Source organism: Macaca mulatta, chromosome 15 (assembly GCF_049350105.2).
Source record: "Macaca mulatta isolate MMU2019108-1 chromosome 15, T2T-MMU8v2.0, whole genome shotgun sequence".
In the NCBI taxonomy this organism is placed as follows: Eukaryota; Metazoa; Chordata; class Mammalia; order Primates; family Cercopithecidae; genus Macaca; species Macaca mulatta.
The window spans coordinates 99,270,016-99,286,898 of record NC_133420.1 but is presented as its reverse complement, the minus strand read 5'-3'; the positions used below and the strand labels follow the sequence as shown (position 1 = coordinate 99,286,898).

The 16,883-nt window shown below is 37.2% G+C and overlaps 1 protein-coding gene across 7 annotated transcripts in view; it reads right to left on the bottom strand.

Annotated features, from left to right (window-relative positions):
• ZNG1 (Zn regulated GTPase metalloprotein activator 1) overlaps nucleotides 1-16,612 on the bottom strand; it is a 53,666-nt gene extending 37,054 nt beyond the window's left edge. For 3 of the 7 annotated variants that reach the window (XM_028834238.2, XM_028834239.2, XM_028834240.2), the window contains exons 1-5: nucleotides 16,281-16,518; nucleotides 13,170-13,256; nucleotides 10,436-10,532; nucleotides 9,225-9,316; nucleotides 812-871 (exon numbers count right to left, since the gene is read on the bottom strand). In XM_028834238.2, coding sequence (XP_028690071.1) covers nucleotides 812-871; nucleotides 9,225-9,316; nucleotides 10,436-10,532; nucleotides 13,170-13,256; nucleotides 16,281-16,434 — 490 coding nt within the window. In that variant the 5' untranslated portion in view covers nucleotides 16,435-16,518. 7 annotated transcript variants of the gene reach the window in all.
• Nucleotides 16,613-16,883: the final 271 nt, after the last annotated feature.

Genomic DNA, 16,883 nt, shown 5'->3' with positions numbered 1-16,883 from the left:
TAAAAACGTGAAAAAGGGAAAGAGAAAGGGAGAAAACATAGTTGCTTAACTAAGAAAGCTTCTATTTTAAATGAAGGCATATCATTTATAAGTTTATAAAGTAGACTGCCCAAAAGTGTTAAGGTAAATAAAGTAAGGGAGGAGTATTTAATTCTTATCTTCAAGAGAAAATAAGAGCAAAAATATGATCTTCATATTGCCTGGCAGATTAAAATAAAAGACTCTAACATTATAGTAAGTACAGAAATCAAACAACAGAGGATACAGAAAATCCTTTTTTTTCTTTTTTTTTTTTTTTTAAAGAAAACCTTAGCAGAAGCACCAAATTGGGAGTTGAGTGACATCCAGTTCCACCACTGTCTGGGGTTTTTTAATCTATATGAACAAAGACTTCATCATTAAACTAAAGTGTGAAAAGAACAACAATGCAAGGAATTAAAGTTATAATATGAATGAACAACAATAAGCTTAACCATAAAGATTTTTCTTAAAAACAAAGAGGCAGGGTGTGTTGGCTCACGCCTGTAATCCCAGCACTTTGGGAGGCCGAGGCTGGCGGATCACCTGAGGTCAGGAGTTCAAGACCAGTCAGGCGAACATGGTGAAACCCCGTCTCTACTAAACATCCAAAAATTAGCCAGGCACAATGGCGCGCCAGCTACTCGGGAGGCTGAGGCAGGAGAATTGCTTGAATCCGGGAGGCAGAGGTAGCAGCGAGCTGAGATCATGCCACTGCACTCCAGTCTGGGAAACAAAGCAAGACTCTGTCTCAAAAAAAAACAAGAAAAAAGAAAATTGTTTTTTAACTTACCATCAAGATAAATATCACTCCCTAATTCAGCATCAACCCAAAACATAGAAGCCACTGCACCTGAAAATATATAATATTCATCAAATAAAAATATTTCTTAACACTGAGAAACATGATTCTATCCGTGTTTTAATTTGCCCTGATGAAATTAACAGGTAAACACATATATCTTCTTATGGAAATTATAGTGATAGAAACTTTAACTATTTCTAGCAAAAGGGAATTATAGCGATAGAACCTTTTACTATTTATACCCATTCCATTTCTATCCCTCTTGTTATTTCCTTTAAAAAAGACTAACTTTTACCACATATAAACAAAACATCATTCTTCTACCGATCCCATAATAATAACAGATATTATCAAACAATTTGAGCAGTATGGCTTTGTGCACATCAGACTTATTTTTATTTTCTCATCTCTTTAATATGATAATCATTCAGATCATAAACAGTGAATTATCACTCTAAAGGAAAAGGAAAACAAAATATAGATAATTCCAAAATCACTTGTCCAAAAAAAATTTACTTGTAATCTGTGTAGAACTAGAAGTAAAATTATATACTCTATGGCATTACTAATTATTTCTCACACTATTTATTTAGTACTGTATAAAAACCTGGGTCTGAGGAAAAACTATTCCTAAATAATAAATTAAAACTTGTTTTTGACAGAAACTGGTTCAGTACCAAACCACATACCCTGATTAGTATGCCATAACACAAGAAAAAGAAAACTGACAGCAAGGAAAGTATGTAATTTTTCAAAGCATCATAGGCCCAGTTAGTGACAGGGCTGTCTAAAAGAATGAGTGTAGGAGAAAAACAAGGATAACCAAACTCATTCCAATGTCTAAAGCTGTCCACCTACTCTGACAAGATGTGGTCCCTCAAGCATCACTCTGTGTCAACAATGAAATACCTGTCAGCTGTTTACAGTGATTACTCATGCAAGATATAGCAAGGGCCACAAGATCTAATGGTTTCCTGATACCTATTGATTTTTTTCCCAAAAACTTAATAGTTTTCCAATTTGACTCAAATAGGATTTGCGAGTAACAGGGGCTGAATCAATGTCCGTTCTTTTCAAGGAAATTACTTTACCATGACAATTATTTAACTGAGAACTGGAGAGTGTCAGTCTCCGAAACGGGAAACAACTGAATTGCCAATAAGAATTTTGTTCACTTTCTTGACTAAAACACGATTTTAATTAATGAGGGGGAAGAATAAAATCTACTATATCATTACTCCAAACAATAAGTCATTTAAAAAAGCATTATTTTTTTTCACTCAGTAAAATATCTAACACACATAAATCATTTTGTAATTCTAAAAAATTCATTGATTTTTATTCTAATAAATAGTTCATAAATCCTACTGTTAATATTTGCCTCTTAAGTTGAAGTGTAAGAGTGTATTAATGCTTTACTGTAAAACTGGTATTTATCTTTGATATAATACTTGCCAGACTATACAAGAAAGATCTACTTAAAATTTGGATGTAGGTATTTAGGAGCAGGAGTAAAGATGAATGAACGAAATTGATCAATGGCTCTCAAACCAGGGTGCTTTTCTCCCCAGGGAATATTTTGCAATGTCTGAAGATGTTTTTGGTTGTCTTAACTAGGGGAATACTACTGGCATCTAGCGGGTAGAAGCCAGGGATGTTGTTAAATATCCTACTCTGCACAGGGCAACCTCCTCACAACAAATAATTATCCAACCCAAAGTTATTTGTGCTGACGTTGAGAAAACCTGAACTAGATTTTAGAATCTCCCTTCTTCAAAATCTAATAAAACAAAAAATAAAAATAAAAAATAAAACAAAAAGGCCAACATTTTATTAGCAACAACCAAATATAAAAGGGCCTGCCAAAAATTTTGAAGCCTGATAGTCAAAATAAGAAACAAAGTTATGTGTGATTGATGGTCATTCCCAACTCTACCCCGACCTCCAATAAGAGGTTGTAGGGAAATAGTTTACAAAATCCTAAACACTTACCAGAAATACATTCCAAAATGGCAAAAAGTAGAGCCAAGGAATGAATAAGCAATACAGGGAAAAGTCAACAAAAAAATGTCCAGAGTAAGTTTTAACCATCTCCATGCTTTGGGAAGGAGAAGGTCAGGTCAATTCTAGGGCTCAGAGCAAACAGAAATGAGAGGTCTGAGGCCGAATGATGTCCCCATACAAGGCATAGGAATTTTATTCATAAGCAGTTGGGTAGACCCAAGAGGGAAATACTCGGTACTTCAAGAGAGCAGAGCCTAAAAGCCACATTGCCCCATCTGGCTCTCTCAATCACCACTTTTCCCTTCTCTTTCCCTCCACTCCAACAATATATAGCTTTCAAACTAGGGTTCAGGAGAAAAATAAACTTGGGTAAGGAGAGTGGAGTATTACAAATATTTCCCATCAGCACCACATATAAGTTCTCTGATATCAAGAAGAAACATGTATGCATATGTATTACAGCCTGACAAAAAGAAACACACACATACAGGGAATAAAAGGCAAGAAAGAACAAAAAATGAAGAAATGAATAGGGCACACAAGGGGCAAAGAACCCACTCTGGAAGGATACATAACCCAAAAAAAACTAAAGAAAATTCTCAGCAACTTCATCATAATAAAGAACTTAAAAACAATACAACCCTATAAAAACAAGCTCAAAAGCAAGAAGAAGCAGAATAAGATGAAAATGCGTTTGTAGTGCTAAAGAAACTTAAAGCCTATATAACACAATGACTTAACCAATTAATTTATTTAAAATATCAAAAACAGAACAGACACTGGAGAAAACAGAATTATTGACAAAAAGAGAGACTTCAGATGATCACAGTAAATGCAAAGGTAAAAGACAAATCAAAGCAATTAGAATACATATGGAGAACAAAAGAAATTTCAGTATTAAAAAACTGGTGTCATGAAGTAGAGGATCCAATAATTTGACCAAAAAAAAGTATTCATGGTAATAAACAAGGAAAATGTTCTTAGAAGAACTAAGGGCAACAGGAAAAAATGATTATAAGTGACACTTAGATATATCTTGTTTATATTACTGAATTTCAAAAATAAAGAAAAAACTCTCAGGCATTCTAGATTTAAAACAACAACAACAACAACAAAAAAAAAAACAAGCGCCTTCAAGGAGGGAGGGGGAAAAATCAGACTTTTCTACAGTAACACTAGATGTCCCAAAATAATAAAACAGTGACCACAAAGTTCTAATGAAAGTGTTCCCAAACAAAATTACCTCCTGCCAAGTTATTTTTCAGGAATGAAAGCAATAGGCAGACATTCTTAAGCATTAAAGAAAACAGCAAGCATTGAAACTCAGAGACTCACAAATTCTTCCTAATAAAAGGAGAAAACATTGGACAAAGAAATCTAGCTAATCAAACACTAGGAGATTATGGAACAACATTTACAAAGTTGAGGGGGAAAAAAGTGTGACTGATAAATTTTATACCCAGCCAAGTAATCCTTCAAATAATATAAAAACAAAAGACAAATATTTTCAATCAATGAAGTGTGTAAGAACCCAAAGAATGCTGTACCTATAACTTGAAAAGATTGCCTGACAATGAAATTCAATCAGGAGATGGACTAACTCAGAAATGGAGAAGCAACAGTACTGGTAATGAGCACCAAAACTAATAAAACATAGAATTAAAGAATTATGACAGAACCATGACAACATAAAGAATATGATCAACATGAAACTAGGCCAATTAATACACTACAATGGCCCCTAAGTGTTCAAGTGAAAGGAACAGTCACCTGTTTCTCACTTTAAATCAAGAGCTAGAAATGGTCATGCTTAGTGTGGAAGTTATGTTGAAAGCCAAGAGAGGCCAAAAGCTAGGTCTCTTGAGCCAGTTAGCCAACTTGTGAATGCAAAGGAAAAGTTCTTGAAGGAAATTAAAAGTGCTACTCCAGTAAACACACAAATGATAATAAAACAGCCTTATTGCTGATATGAAGTGGTCTGGATAGATGATCAAACAAGCCACAACATTCCTTAAGCCAAAGCCTAATTCAGATCAACCCTAACTCTCTTCAGTTCTATGAAGGCTGAGAGAGGTGAGGAAGCTGGAGAAGAAAAGTTGGAAGGTAGCAGAGATCGGTTCACAAGATTTAAGGAAAGAAGTCATGTCCATAACATAAAAGTGCAAGGGAAAGCAGCAAGTGCTGACATAGAAGCTGCAGTAAGTTACCTAGAAGATGTAGCTAACATCATTCATGAAAGTAGCTACAGTAAGCAACAGATTGATTGATTGATTGATTTGAGATGGAGTCTCACTCTGTCGCCCAGGCTGGAGTGCAATGGCTCAATCTCGGCTCACTGCCACTTCCGCCTCCTAGGTTCAAGCCATTCTCCTGCCTCAGCCTCCCGATTAGCTGGGATTATAGGCGCCCACCACCACGCCAGGTTAATTTTTGGTATTTTTAGTAGAGCTGGGGTTTCTCTATGTTGGCCAGGCTGGTTTCAAACTCCTGAACTCGTGATCTGCCCACCTTGGCTTCCCAAAGTGCCGAGATTACAGGCGTGACCCACCGCACCTGGCCAGCAACAGATTTTTAACGGAGATAAAATGGACTCCTTTTGGAAGAAGATGCCATTTAGGACTTTCATAGCTAAAGAGAAGTCAATGCCTAGCTTCAAAGATTCAAAGGACAGGCTGACCCTCTTGTTAGAGGCTAAAGCAGCTGGTGACTTCAAGTTGAAGCCAATAGTCATTTACCATCCTGAAAATCCTAGGGCCGTTAAGAATTATGCTAAATCTCCTCTGCCTGTTTTCTATAATAAAGCCTAGATGACAGCACATCTATTTACAGCATGGTTTACTGTTTACAGCATGGCTTATTTTAAGCCCACCATTGAGATCTACTGCTTAGGAAAAAAAAAGATTCCTTCAAAATATTATTGCTCATTGACAACGCACCTGATCATCCAAGAGCTGTGATGGAGATGTACAAGGAGATTAATGTTGTTTTCATGCCTGCTAACACAACATCCATTCTGCAGCCCATTGATCGAGGAGTAACTTTGACTTTCAAGTCTTATTTAAGAAATATATTTCATAAGGCTATAGCTGCCATAGACAGTGATTCCTCTGATGGATCTGGGCAAAGTAAATTGAAAACCTTCTGGAAAGGATTCATCATTCTAGATGCCATTAAGAACATTTGTGATTCATGGGAGATCAAAATATCAACATGAATAGGAGTTTGAAAGATGATTCCAGCCCTCACAGATGATTTTAAGGGATTCCAGACTTCAGTGGAAGAAATAACTGCAGATGTGATGGAAACAGCAAAAGAACTAGAATTAGAAGGGGAGTCTGAAGATGTGACTCAATTCCTGCAATCTCATAAGAAAATTTTAACTAATGAGAAGTTGTTTCTTAGGGACGGGTAAAAAAAAACGTGGTTTCTTGAGATGGAATCTACTCCTGGTGAAGATGCTATGAACACTGTCAAAATGACAACAAAGGATTTAAAATATGACAGGAGTTTAATTGATAAAGCAGGGTTTGAGAGGACTGACTCCAATTTTGAAGGAAGTTATACGGTGGGTAAAATGCTATCAAATAGCATCATGTGCTAAAGAGACATCTTTTACGAAAGGGAGAGTCAACTAATGCAGCAAACTGCATTATTATCTTATGAAATTGCCACAGCCACCCCAACCTTCAGTAACCACTACCCTGATTGGTCAGCACCCTAAATTGTAGCAAGACCCTCTACCAGCAAAAAGATTATGACTTGCTGAAAGCTGAGATGATTGTTAGCATTTTTTAGCAATAAATATTTTTAATTAAGGTATGTTTTTTAGACAATTCTATTACACATTTAACAGACTACAGTATAGTATAAACACAGCTTTTTTTTTTTTTTTTTTTTTTTAAAAGAGATGGGGTCTCATGCTGTCATCCAGGCTGGAGTGCAGTGGTACAATCACGACTCACTGCAGCCTGAAACTCCTGAGCTCAAGTGATCCTCCCAAGTAGCTGGGACTACAGACCAAAACGTATAATTTTATATCCAATGGGAAACAAAAACATGTGTGTTACTCACTCTATTGTGATATTCAGTTTACTGTAGTGATGTGGAACTAAGCCCACAATATTCCTGTGGTATGGCCGTACAGTGTAAGAATCACCTGAAGGGCTTATTAAAACAGCTTGCTGGACCCCCTCCCTTAGAGATTCAGATTCAGTAGATCTGGGTTGGAGGTCAAGAATTTGTGTTTCTTTCTTTCTTTTCTTTTTTTTTTTTTTTGAGATGGAGTCTCGCTCTGTAGCCCAGGCTGGAGTGCAGTGACCGGATCTCAGCTCACTGCAAGCTCCGCCTCCCGGGTTCACGCCATTCTCCTGCTTCAGCCTCCTGAGTAGCTGGGACTACAGGCGCCCACCACCTCGCCCAGCTAGTTTTTTGTATTTTTTAGTAGAGACGGGGTTTCACCGTGTTAGCCAGGATGGTCTCAATCTCCTGACCTCGTGATCCGCCCGTCTCGCCCTCCCAAAGTGCTGGGATTACAGGCTTGAGCCACTGCGCCCGGCCAAGAATTTGCGTTTCTAACAAGCTCCCAGCTGAGGCTGAGGCTGCCGGCCATTCAACATACTACCAAGTAGCACTGGCATAGAGAGATCCCCGGAATAAAATTTACCTACTTGTGTGTGTGTGTATGTGTGTGTGTGTGTATATATATATATGTATATACATATATAGACAGTCTTGCTCTGTCGCCCAGACTGGAGTGCAGTGGTGTGATCTCGGCTCACTGCAACCTCCGCCTCCCAGCTTTCAAGCATTCTCGTGCCTTAGCCTCCTGAGTAGCTGGGATTAGGGCCTGCGCCACACCACCTGGCTAGTTTTTGCATTTTCAGTAGAGATTGGATTTCACCATGTTGGCTAGGCTGGTGTTGAACTCCTGGCCTCAAGGGATCCACCTGCCTTGGCCTCCCAAAGTGCTGGGATTACAGGTATGAGCCACCATGCCCAGCCCCTATTTGTATATCACAATAGTGAGATGATTACTTTTCAACTTTCTTCTTTGTATTTTTTAGGTATTTAAATTTTTTTTACAATGAATGTTCCATCTTTACCCAAACAATAACATCATTATTGTAAAGAAAGTTAAAAGCAAGAAACATTAACATTTTTTATAACTACATTTTGTAGAAAAGCTTTCTCTGTGACCTTTAGTTTTTCTTTCTTCCTCTGAAAAGCTGAATCGTGTTTAATTAAACTCTCTCAAAAGTATCGAGTTTTTGTCTATAAAGTGGCAAAACTGGCTATGATGAAATAAACTGATATTTGCTATTTCTAATAAAAAGCATACAATATACTTTTCTTTCTTACCAGATTCAAATAATATTTAACACCAACATATTAGTCCAAGTCCTACCATCACTCAGATTTATCAGAAAGGTATGAAAAACCCATGCCTACTATAAGAACCAAAATAGCCTAATTCAATACTACTTTGTAAACATGGGGATGATGTTATTATGTAATTGTTTTAAGTACAATAACCACTGATCACATCTGAACCCTCAGGATACTTCAGTATTTCTTTTGGACAACTATGACCTGTTAGTAAATTACCCCCAAATACTTTAATGGAGTTTCACAAATTGCCCCAATGCCAGAGACCCAGATTAAAAAATAATAATAATGGTATGGGTGAGATTCACAGAACAAGCACTAACTGTTATGCAAACTGAAAATAAAGATTTTATCTAAAAGTTATTTGGGGAAAATAAGCAGATTTTATCAAGAATTGGAGCTTGGTAAGAAGGTAACAGAAACCCATTGTTAGAAACAGGTTGACTCTGTAGCTTTCCATAGTAGAGTTTAGAGTTTCTTGTCATGATTCCCTTATCAATGCAGTCTAATAACTACTTACACAGCACTTACATTGTATTAGGTATTATAAGTAATCTACAGATGATTTAAAGTATATGGGAGGATGTGCATAGGTTATAGGCAAATACTACACCATTTTATACAAGGGACTTGAACATTCATAGATTTTGGTATCCTCAGAGGTCCTGGAACTAATATCCCATGGATGCCAAGGGACAACTGTACTCAGAGGTAGAACGTCTCTGCTTTTCCTACATGTCCTATTTTTAACAACTTCTGTTCTTACAAATAATCCTAAGTCAATCAATAAAACTTCAAATTCTATTAACAGCTTAAAAGTACCAAGCAGTACTCTGAGCATTCATTCATCTGCCAGAGAAGATGACAACTGAGTACTTTTCCTCTTTTAAACCAAAAAAAGTTTTAACCCTAAGGAAGGCTTTAATACTCATTTTAGATATTCCTCTAATACATCTATTTATAATATATCACAGAACTATATATTCTGGTTATTAATAATCTCACTTCTTACCAGGATCTGCTAATCCAGTGGTCTCTAACAGTATGTAATCAAATTTCCCCTTCTTCTGCATCAAATTCTCAATGGCTCTAAGGCCATTGTCCCTGGAGAATACCAAAACATAATTTACAGTTGATTACCTAAATATTTTGAAGTGATTATTATACACATTTTAAAATATATTCAACAACTCGAGACAAAAGTATCCTTAGGAATGTGAAAATTTAACTCACTACTAACCTAACAAAATGTCTGTCCCATATTTACCAGTGAGAAAACAATAGATGCATATATATAATAGGTAAAAAGAAATCATATACATAATAATACTTTATTAAAATTAAAAGCAGAGGAAACTTTATCTGACCAAGTCAGTATCTTTTTATAGCTTTATGAAATTTTAAAAAACCAATATTCAAAATAATGATAAAATTTATTAACTATAGTAGTTTAATATAATAGCTAAAGGGACACGGATATTATATACCACTTAATTCTATTTTGCATTAGGATACAAGGTTTTAATTTCCTTTTTTCTTATTTTATCAAAAGTGAAGGAAAATACTTAATAGATTACATTTTGGTTGTTCAAGAGTCTGTTATAATTTCATCCTTGCCAATACATTTGAAACAAAGTCAAATACCTAAGGGGGTAAATGATGCCGAAGAGATTTAATTCACTAGAATACACAAAATTAACAATACAAGCAATCATTTTTATAATTCATTCAACAAATACTTGAGTGCTACTATGTGTTGGGTAACTCTTATAGGGTCTATGGTAGACTAGTGAACAGACACTGTTCTTGGAAACTTAACTAGTGGAACATAATGTAAGGTTTTTCTCTTTTTTGACAGTCATTTACTTTTTGTTTTTATAAGGTTGAACACTTGGAAATATGACCAATGACGTATTAATTCAGAATAATCATTTTTTACATAGGAGACTTTCATGCACTAGAGATTAATTAAATAAGCCCTGACATCAAAAGCAATAAAAACTCAATAAAAGGACCAAAACATTTGAGCAGATAGAAAAGACAGCAAGAAACACTTTAAGAAAATGCTTCCTAATAAGTTTATTTTCTATAAACTTTCTATTTGTTAAAAAATACAATGAAGCAAACTGTGTAAATTCAGTTAAATTACTCAAGAAAATTAAAGCTGGAAATATAATCTAAACATTTCTAGTAAACCATAGACATAGTAAACACATTCCTCACTTCACTGAACAGCAGAGGCAACCGTTTCTAAGTTCCAGCCACTCTTCATAGAGCTCTCCACCTTGGCTGACAGCTAAGGATTTCTCCAGTGCACTTCCTAGAATAATTAACAAACAGCACTCTTTACCTTATGTTCATTAGCCAACAAAAAACAAAGATAAGGATAACTCAGTAATGGAGATCTTAAAGCAGAAACAGAATTTTATAACATATTTTTTCATTTTATTCATGCAGTCTCGATATCTGAATTACAGTTCACTATTTTAGCTTTTATTTAAGATGACTTAAGCCCTTAAAAAGACACATCCTAAACTGATAAACATACCTACTTTCTTCTCAGGCCTCTTACTTGGCCACCCCCATTTCTTAATAAAGTAGCTATCTTGAAGGCATTTTATTCTTGTTCAGGGTAAACTTTCTAAATAAACTAGTATGTTTTATATACTGGACTTTGTATGCCCTTCAATCTCTTAAGAGATTGCCTTATCTATCTTTTTCTTTTCACTCTTCTAAATTGTTTCTGTTAGACAAATGGCTGAATATTGCCAATGAGTAAAAACCCCTAGTTCATCTTGAGGAAGGTTTTTGGCCAGTGTATCATGTGCTCATTTAAAAATTAAACTTATAGGGAGGCCGAGGCAGGCGGATTACGAGGTCAGGAGATGGAGATCATCCTGGATAACACGGTGAAACCCCGTCTCTACTAAAATTACAAAAAATTAGCCAGGCATAGTGGGGGGTGCCTGTAGTCTCAGCTACTTGGGAGGCTGAGGCAGGAGAATGGCGTGAACCCGGGAGGCGGAGCATGCAATGAGCTGAGATCGCTGGCACCACTACACTCCAGCCTGGGCGACAGAGCGAGACTCCAAAAAAAAAAAAAAAAGAAAATTAAACTGATAGGCCGGGTGCCGTGGCTCACGCCTGTAATTCCAGCACTTTGGGAGGCCGAGGCGGGCAGATCATCTGAGGTCAGGAGTTCGAGACCAGCCTAGCCAACATGGGGAAACCCCATGTCTACTAAAAATACAGAAATTAGCCAGATGTGGTGGCGGGTGCCTGTAGTCCCAGGTACTGGGGAGGCTGCGACAGGAGAACTGTTTGAACCCGGGAGGCGGAGGTTGCAGTGAGCCAAGACTGTGCCACTGCACTCCAGCCTGGGCAACAGCTTGGGTGACAGAGCGAGACTCCCCAATCTCAACAACAAAAAAAATTAAACTTTTAGTTAAATTCACATATTTTCCTAGCAATACTTACTTAAGAAAGAATAAACTATATTTGAAATGCTTGTTATCTATAAGAATTATTTTAAATGTTTTACTTTTCCTCTAATAAAGAAATATACCAAACGGTGAAGAGTTCTAAAAGTCCAGTAAGCAAATGAGCCCCCATAAAATTGAGTAGTTTTACACTTCCATAGTTTTTATCATATTTCAGCTAGGTATTAATAAAGAGCTTCTAAAGGGGTTGCTACAGAATTCAGACTACATACAAAACACTAATGAAACATGAAGGAAAGTGTTAAGAATGCCGTGAAAAATAAAATTGCGAAAATGATCCAGGAAAAAATAAAGAAAATAGTAAGAATAAATGTAATCAGTGTGCAATAGGTTATTTAATAAGATGATGGAAAAAAACAGTCTGTTATTAGAAATCTCAGGATTTTTGCCTAAAAAGCACTTTTCTCTATAGTTTATTAAAACTAGAAATCGAATATAACAGGTTTCCCATCCTGTTCATAAAACCTAGCTTTTTTACTTTTTACAACTGAAAAAAATAGTACGCTTTAAAAGAAATTGTTTAATAGATATTGTTTTTTGGCTAGAAGTGAGCTTTGATTACAATTCATACTTACGAAGAAAAACTCCTATAAAGAATAGAAGTATTGTGTCTAGCACTATTTTTTTAACTACAGTTTAATATTTGAGTTGAGAAGCTAAGCACACTTATTTTCACAGATAATTTAAGATACATGAGCATAAAGACCATATGTTTATCTTATTTTTAAAATCTTGAGTTTTAACTGCATTGCAGATAATAAACATTAAAGTAAACTTAGAAGCATTTTCAAATATTTTTCATGAGTTGCAATAAAGTCCATACAGAAGTGTCTTTCTAGTTCCTAAAAAAACATTTTTTGGCTGGGCGTGGTAGCTCACGCCTATAATCCCAGCACTTTGGGAGGCCGAGGCAGGCAGATTATGAGGCCAGGAGCTCAAGACCATCCTGGACAACATGGTGAAACCCCATCTCTACTAAAAATACAAAAATTATCTGGGTGTGGTGGCGCGCGCCTGTAATCCCAGCTACTCGGGAGGCTGAGGCAGGACAATCGCTTGAACCCAGGAGACAGAAGTGGCAGTGAGCTGAGACTGTGCCACTGCACTCCAGCCTGGCGACACAGAGAGACTCCATCTCAAAAATAAAAATAAAAATAAAAAAACACCATTTTTTCATATGTCTATATTTTTACTTCTGGAGTCATTTATTTCATGTAAAAATCTAGTTTAATTCTATTAATAAGAATTCCAAAGTTACACAAAATAAAATTTTATTAAAACTAATTTCAGTATTTTCAACCCATATAAATCTTAACAGAAATTAATCTAATTTTTACAAAGCTATCCACATCAGTATAATACCTTGCATTTTCATTTTTAAACATGGGATATCAACTCACCAGAGGAAGAAAGTCACATAAAATCTTGCAACATGACATTTATTGAACTTTACTTACCTTCCCCAAATTCATTTAAAATGACTGCTACTCTTTTACTATGTTGCTCTGTCAAAATATAGTTCAGAAGTGTTGTCTTCCCAGCACCTACAAAACATTTTTTGTAAATAAAAAATTCAAAATAATTTTAAAGATATGAAAAAGATATAAAGAATCCTAATGTTTTTGAGAATTTGCATGCTATTTTTCATATATTATTTAAGTACAGTATAGAACATCCTAGAGGATAAGATTAAAGCACCCTTTGAAACCTATTGCAAAATACTTTATGTAGACATACAGTTTTATAAATATTTACAAATACTCCTACAAGTTGAAAGTTTCTTCAACCTAGCCTAACGTTTCCTAAAATTTACACACAATGATCTTTTATTTATAATGACCTTTTATTTCAACATTAACCAGAGGCCAATTCAGGCTGAGTATATGGCTACTTATAGTATGCTTTAAACAATCTATAAAACTTTTTATGAAATAAGAAATAGAGGCAGGTAGTGTCAACAACGGACAGAATGTTCAGTAAAGATAAATTCATAGAGCTATACCAACTTTATCCAGCAGGTGGCATGTGAAACCTAATATGTCAATCTTGAGTAGAAGAGTCTTGTGAACCATACACACTAAAGTTCATAGAGGAAAAAAATAAAACCCTAACTGCATAGTATTGTAGTTCAATTGTATGACTATATCATTTATCTTTTTTTGTTAGACATCATTTCCAGTCTTTTACTATTACAGTGCTGCTAAAAACTTTTACATGTTGGTGATATACATGTCTTCTGAAATATATTAAGTTTTCTAGTATACAACTAGATCTTCCTATAACTAGGAAGATTTTACAAAGTACTAGGGTATTAATATCTTTGAGGTCATATTCCTTTCAAAGCTTTTTAAGAGATGGAGGCTTACATTTAGAGTACTTTAGGAGGCTCAACATCACAAAAGTATGAAGTATAGAATGGAAGAGAGAGACTTTGGGCAATGAGAAAAATCTTAAAATCAGTACAAGATTGAGACAGAGGCCCTGAACATGAGTGTTTCACATGGCACTGATGTGAAAACTGAAAGGAAAGGGTGAACGTAAGAAATCTCCTAAGAGAAGACTTATTAGGGCTTTTTAACCATATTATGAAGAAAAACACTTTAAGACATAGTTCATTCATTCCAAGGTTTCTAATATGTAACAGATTTATGCTGGGCCTTGTGAAAAAGTGAACAAGACAGCCTCTGCCTTCACAGAGCTTAGAAATATCAAGGGAAGCGGGGAATGGAGGGGAATTCAGTGAATAAGGAGGCAATTCTGTCACAGGATGACATATTCAATAGGAGATGTACGAAATGCTATGGAGAACCTAAAAGGGACATCTAGCCAGAGGAGTCACAGTAAAAAAGTACCTATTCCAAGGGGCAAAAATACTTGGCATCTTTGAAGTAACATTAGTTCATTGTGCAGGGCCAATTTGGCAGGCTGGAAAGGTTGGCAAGATCCAGATCCTACAGGTCCTTGTAATTCATGTTAAGGAATTTGAACTTTAACCCATATGGACGCCACTGAAAGGTGTGACGCAATCGGACCGACATAAAGATCATTAAGGCTAATTAAGGCAAGGAATAAATTAAAGGGCAACAAGACTCCAGATTAGTCAGGAGGCTTTTAGAGTATTCCAAATGGTTGGGATCACAGGAGCAGGATTTGGGGGGATGGTAACGGATGAAGTTTCAGACATGTTAAGCTTTAAGTTGTAGGACATCAAAATAGAAATTACACAGATGTGTAGCTAAAGATGGACAAAGGGGGAAGGAGGAGGGAGCCTTAAAAAGAAGCCAGAGAAGCAGGTGGAAAAATCAGAAGGAAAATGTAATAGAAGTCAACGGAACAGTGCTTCAAAAAGGGAAAATGGTCAGTGATAGGAGTGAAACTATCCCTAGATTCAGCAACAGGTTTGCTGGTATTAGTCCTCACTCCTGAGCTTCAGATCATTTTCTCCAATGATCAGCTGATCTACCGGTGAGCAACACATGGGAAAGGCCCGAGGGGCCCGTTTGAAATACATAGTTTTGGACAAGAAATTTGTTCATCTTCTCAGTAGAGCAGCCTCTGAATAACTGGGGAAATGCCAAAAATCCATTCCTTTATGAAATTACTTTCGAGCAAAAAACGGGAATAAACTTACAGTCTACAAAGTTAAAAAAAAAAAAAAAGTTCGTATTTTTACATAAAAGGTCATGAGGTGGCCCAAGTCTGTACCTGTCTCTAGCAACACCTAGGAATATTATTTCTCTGAAACAGTACCATTGTATTTACATTTCTTAACTTTTTTCAAACTTTTAATACAGTCATATATTTGTTCTAGCCCTTTTATTTAACAGTAAGGTTTAAAAATATATTTCTCAAATTTTTCCAGTAAGAAATTTCTACTGTAAGTGCATAAACCGCCCTTCACGAAACTACCAGATTCACAAACTTGTGGTTTCGAGTATCCCTGTACACTCATAAACGTTCTTAGTTTGAGAAATAGTCTTGGAGGACAGAGATTTTATTCTTACTTCCTACGCAGCGGTTTACAAACAGACCTCAAAAAAATAAAAAAATTAAAAAAGGTGTTTGAGATAGGAGCACTTCCCGCTAACTGGCTGGAGGACTTTGGCTCGTGGGGAAGCGGAATCTACTGAGGAAAGCCCCACATGTCGGGCATTTTACACACGGGACGTCCTTTAGTGGCAATAGGTAGGTGGTTCCGGCCCTATTTCACAGGTGACAGGTATTTTTGCCATTTTCAGGTGAGGTGGATGAGCGTCAGGAAAGTAAGATAGCTTGCTAAGAGGTCACAGAGATAATCAGGGGGGCGTGTCTGAGCTTCAAAGCCTTGTTTCAAAGGCTAATTTCGATCTCACTTGAGACATGGGAATCTAACGCAGAGGGGACCGGGCATCACTAAACTCCCAAGATGAGAGGGAACCCATACCAGGAGCAAGTGACCCAGCCCCTACCTCAAAGTCATTTGCTCTTGATCATGAGGCCCCAATGCCTCAGGAGAAGAGGCACCGGCAGCCCCCAAAATCTCAGGACACCAGAGTTCACGGCATTTTGTGACCGGGATGGTTAGTTACCTAAATACCCGGTGATAATTGTGACTGGGATCTTGGCGCCGAGGCCAGACTTTTCCTCCTCCTCGCTTTGCTTCGTCTCAATGGGAACCAATTCAGGACAATCTTCCTCCGCAGGATCCTCTTCCTCATCCACAGATCCGACAGTCGGTAACATTCCGGCCTACAGCACGTCCGTACCTCCGCTGAACCGCTGGGACCAACACTTCATACCGCAGCCGCGCACGCCCAGCACGCCACTCCAGGCCTGGCCCGGGCGTGACGTCATCACACCGCGACGCTAGTTGATCCCGCCCCGATTACCTGGGCTCTGGACAAGAACTGCCTCTTCCCTTAGCCGCACCCCCCAGGGAGGTGGTCTCTCCCCGACGGAAGCTGGACACGCCCCTGGGCGTGTTCTGTGAAACTGAGCGACGCTGCGGAGAGTCCTTAGGGCGCACTGACCACCTGTCTGAAGGTGTCACAGGCGCCTATAGCCTTTTTTTTTTTTTTTTTTTTGTTGAGACAGAGTCTCGCTTTGTCGCCCAGACTGGAGTGCAGTGGCCGGATCTCAGCTCACTGCAAGCTCCGCCTCCCGGGTTCACGCCATTCTCCTGCCTCAGCCTC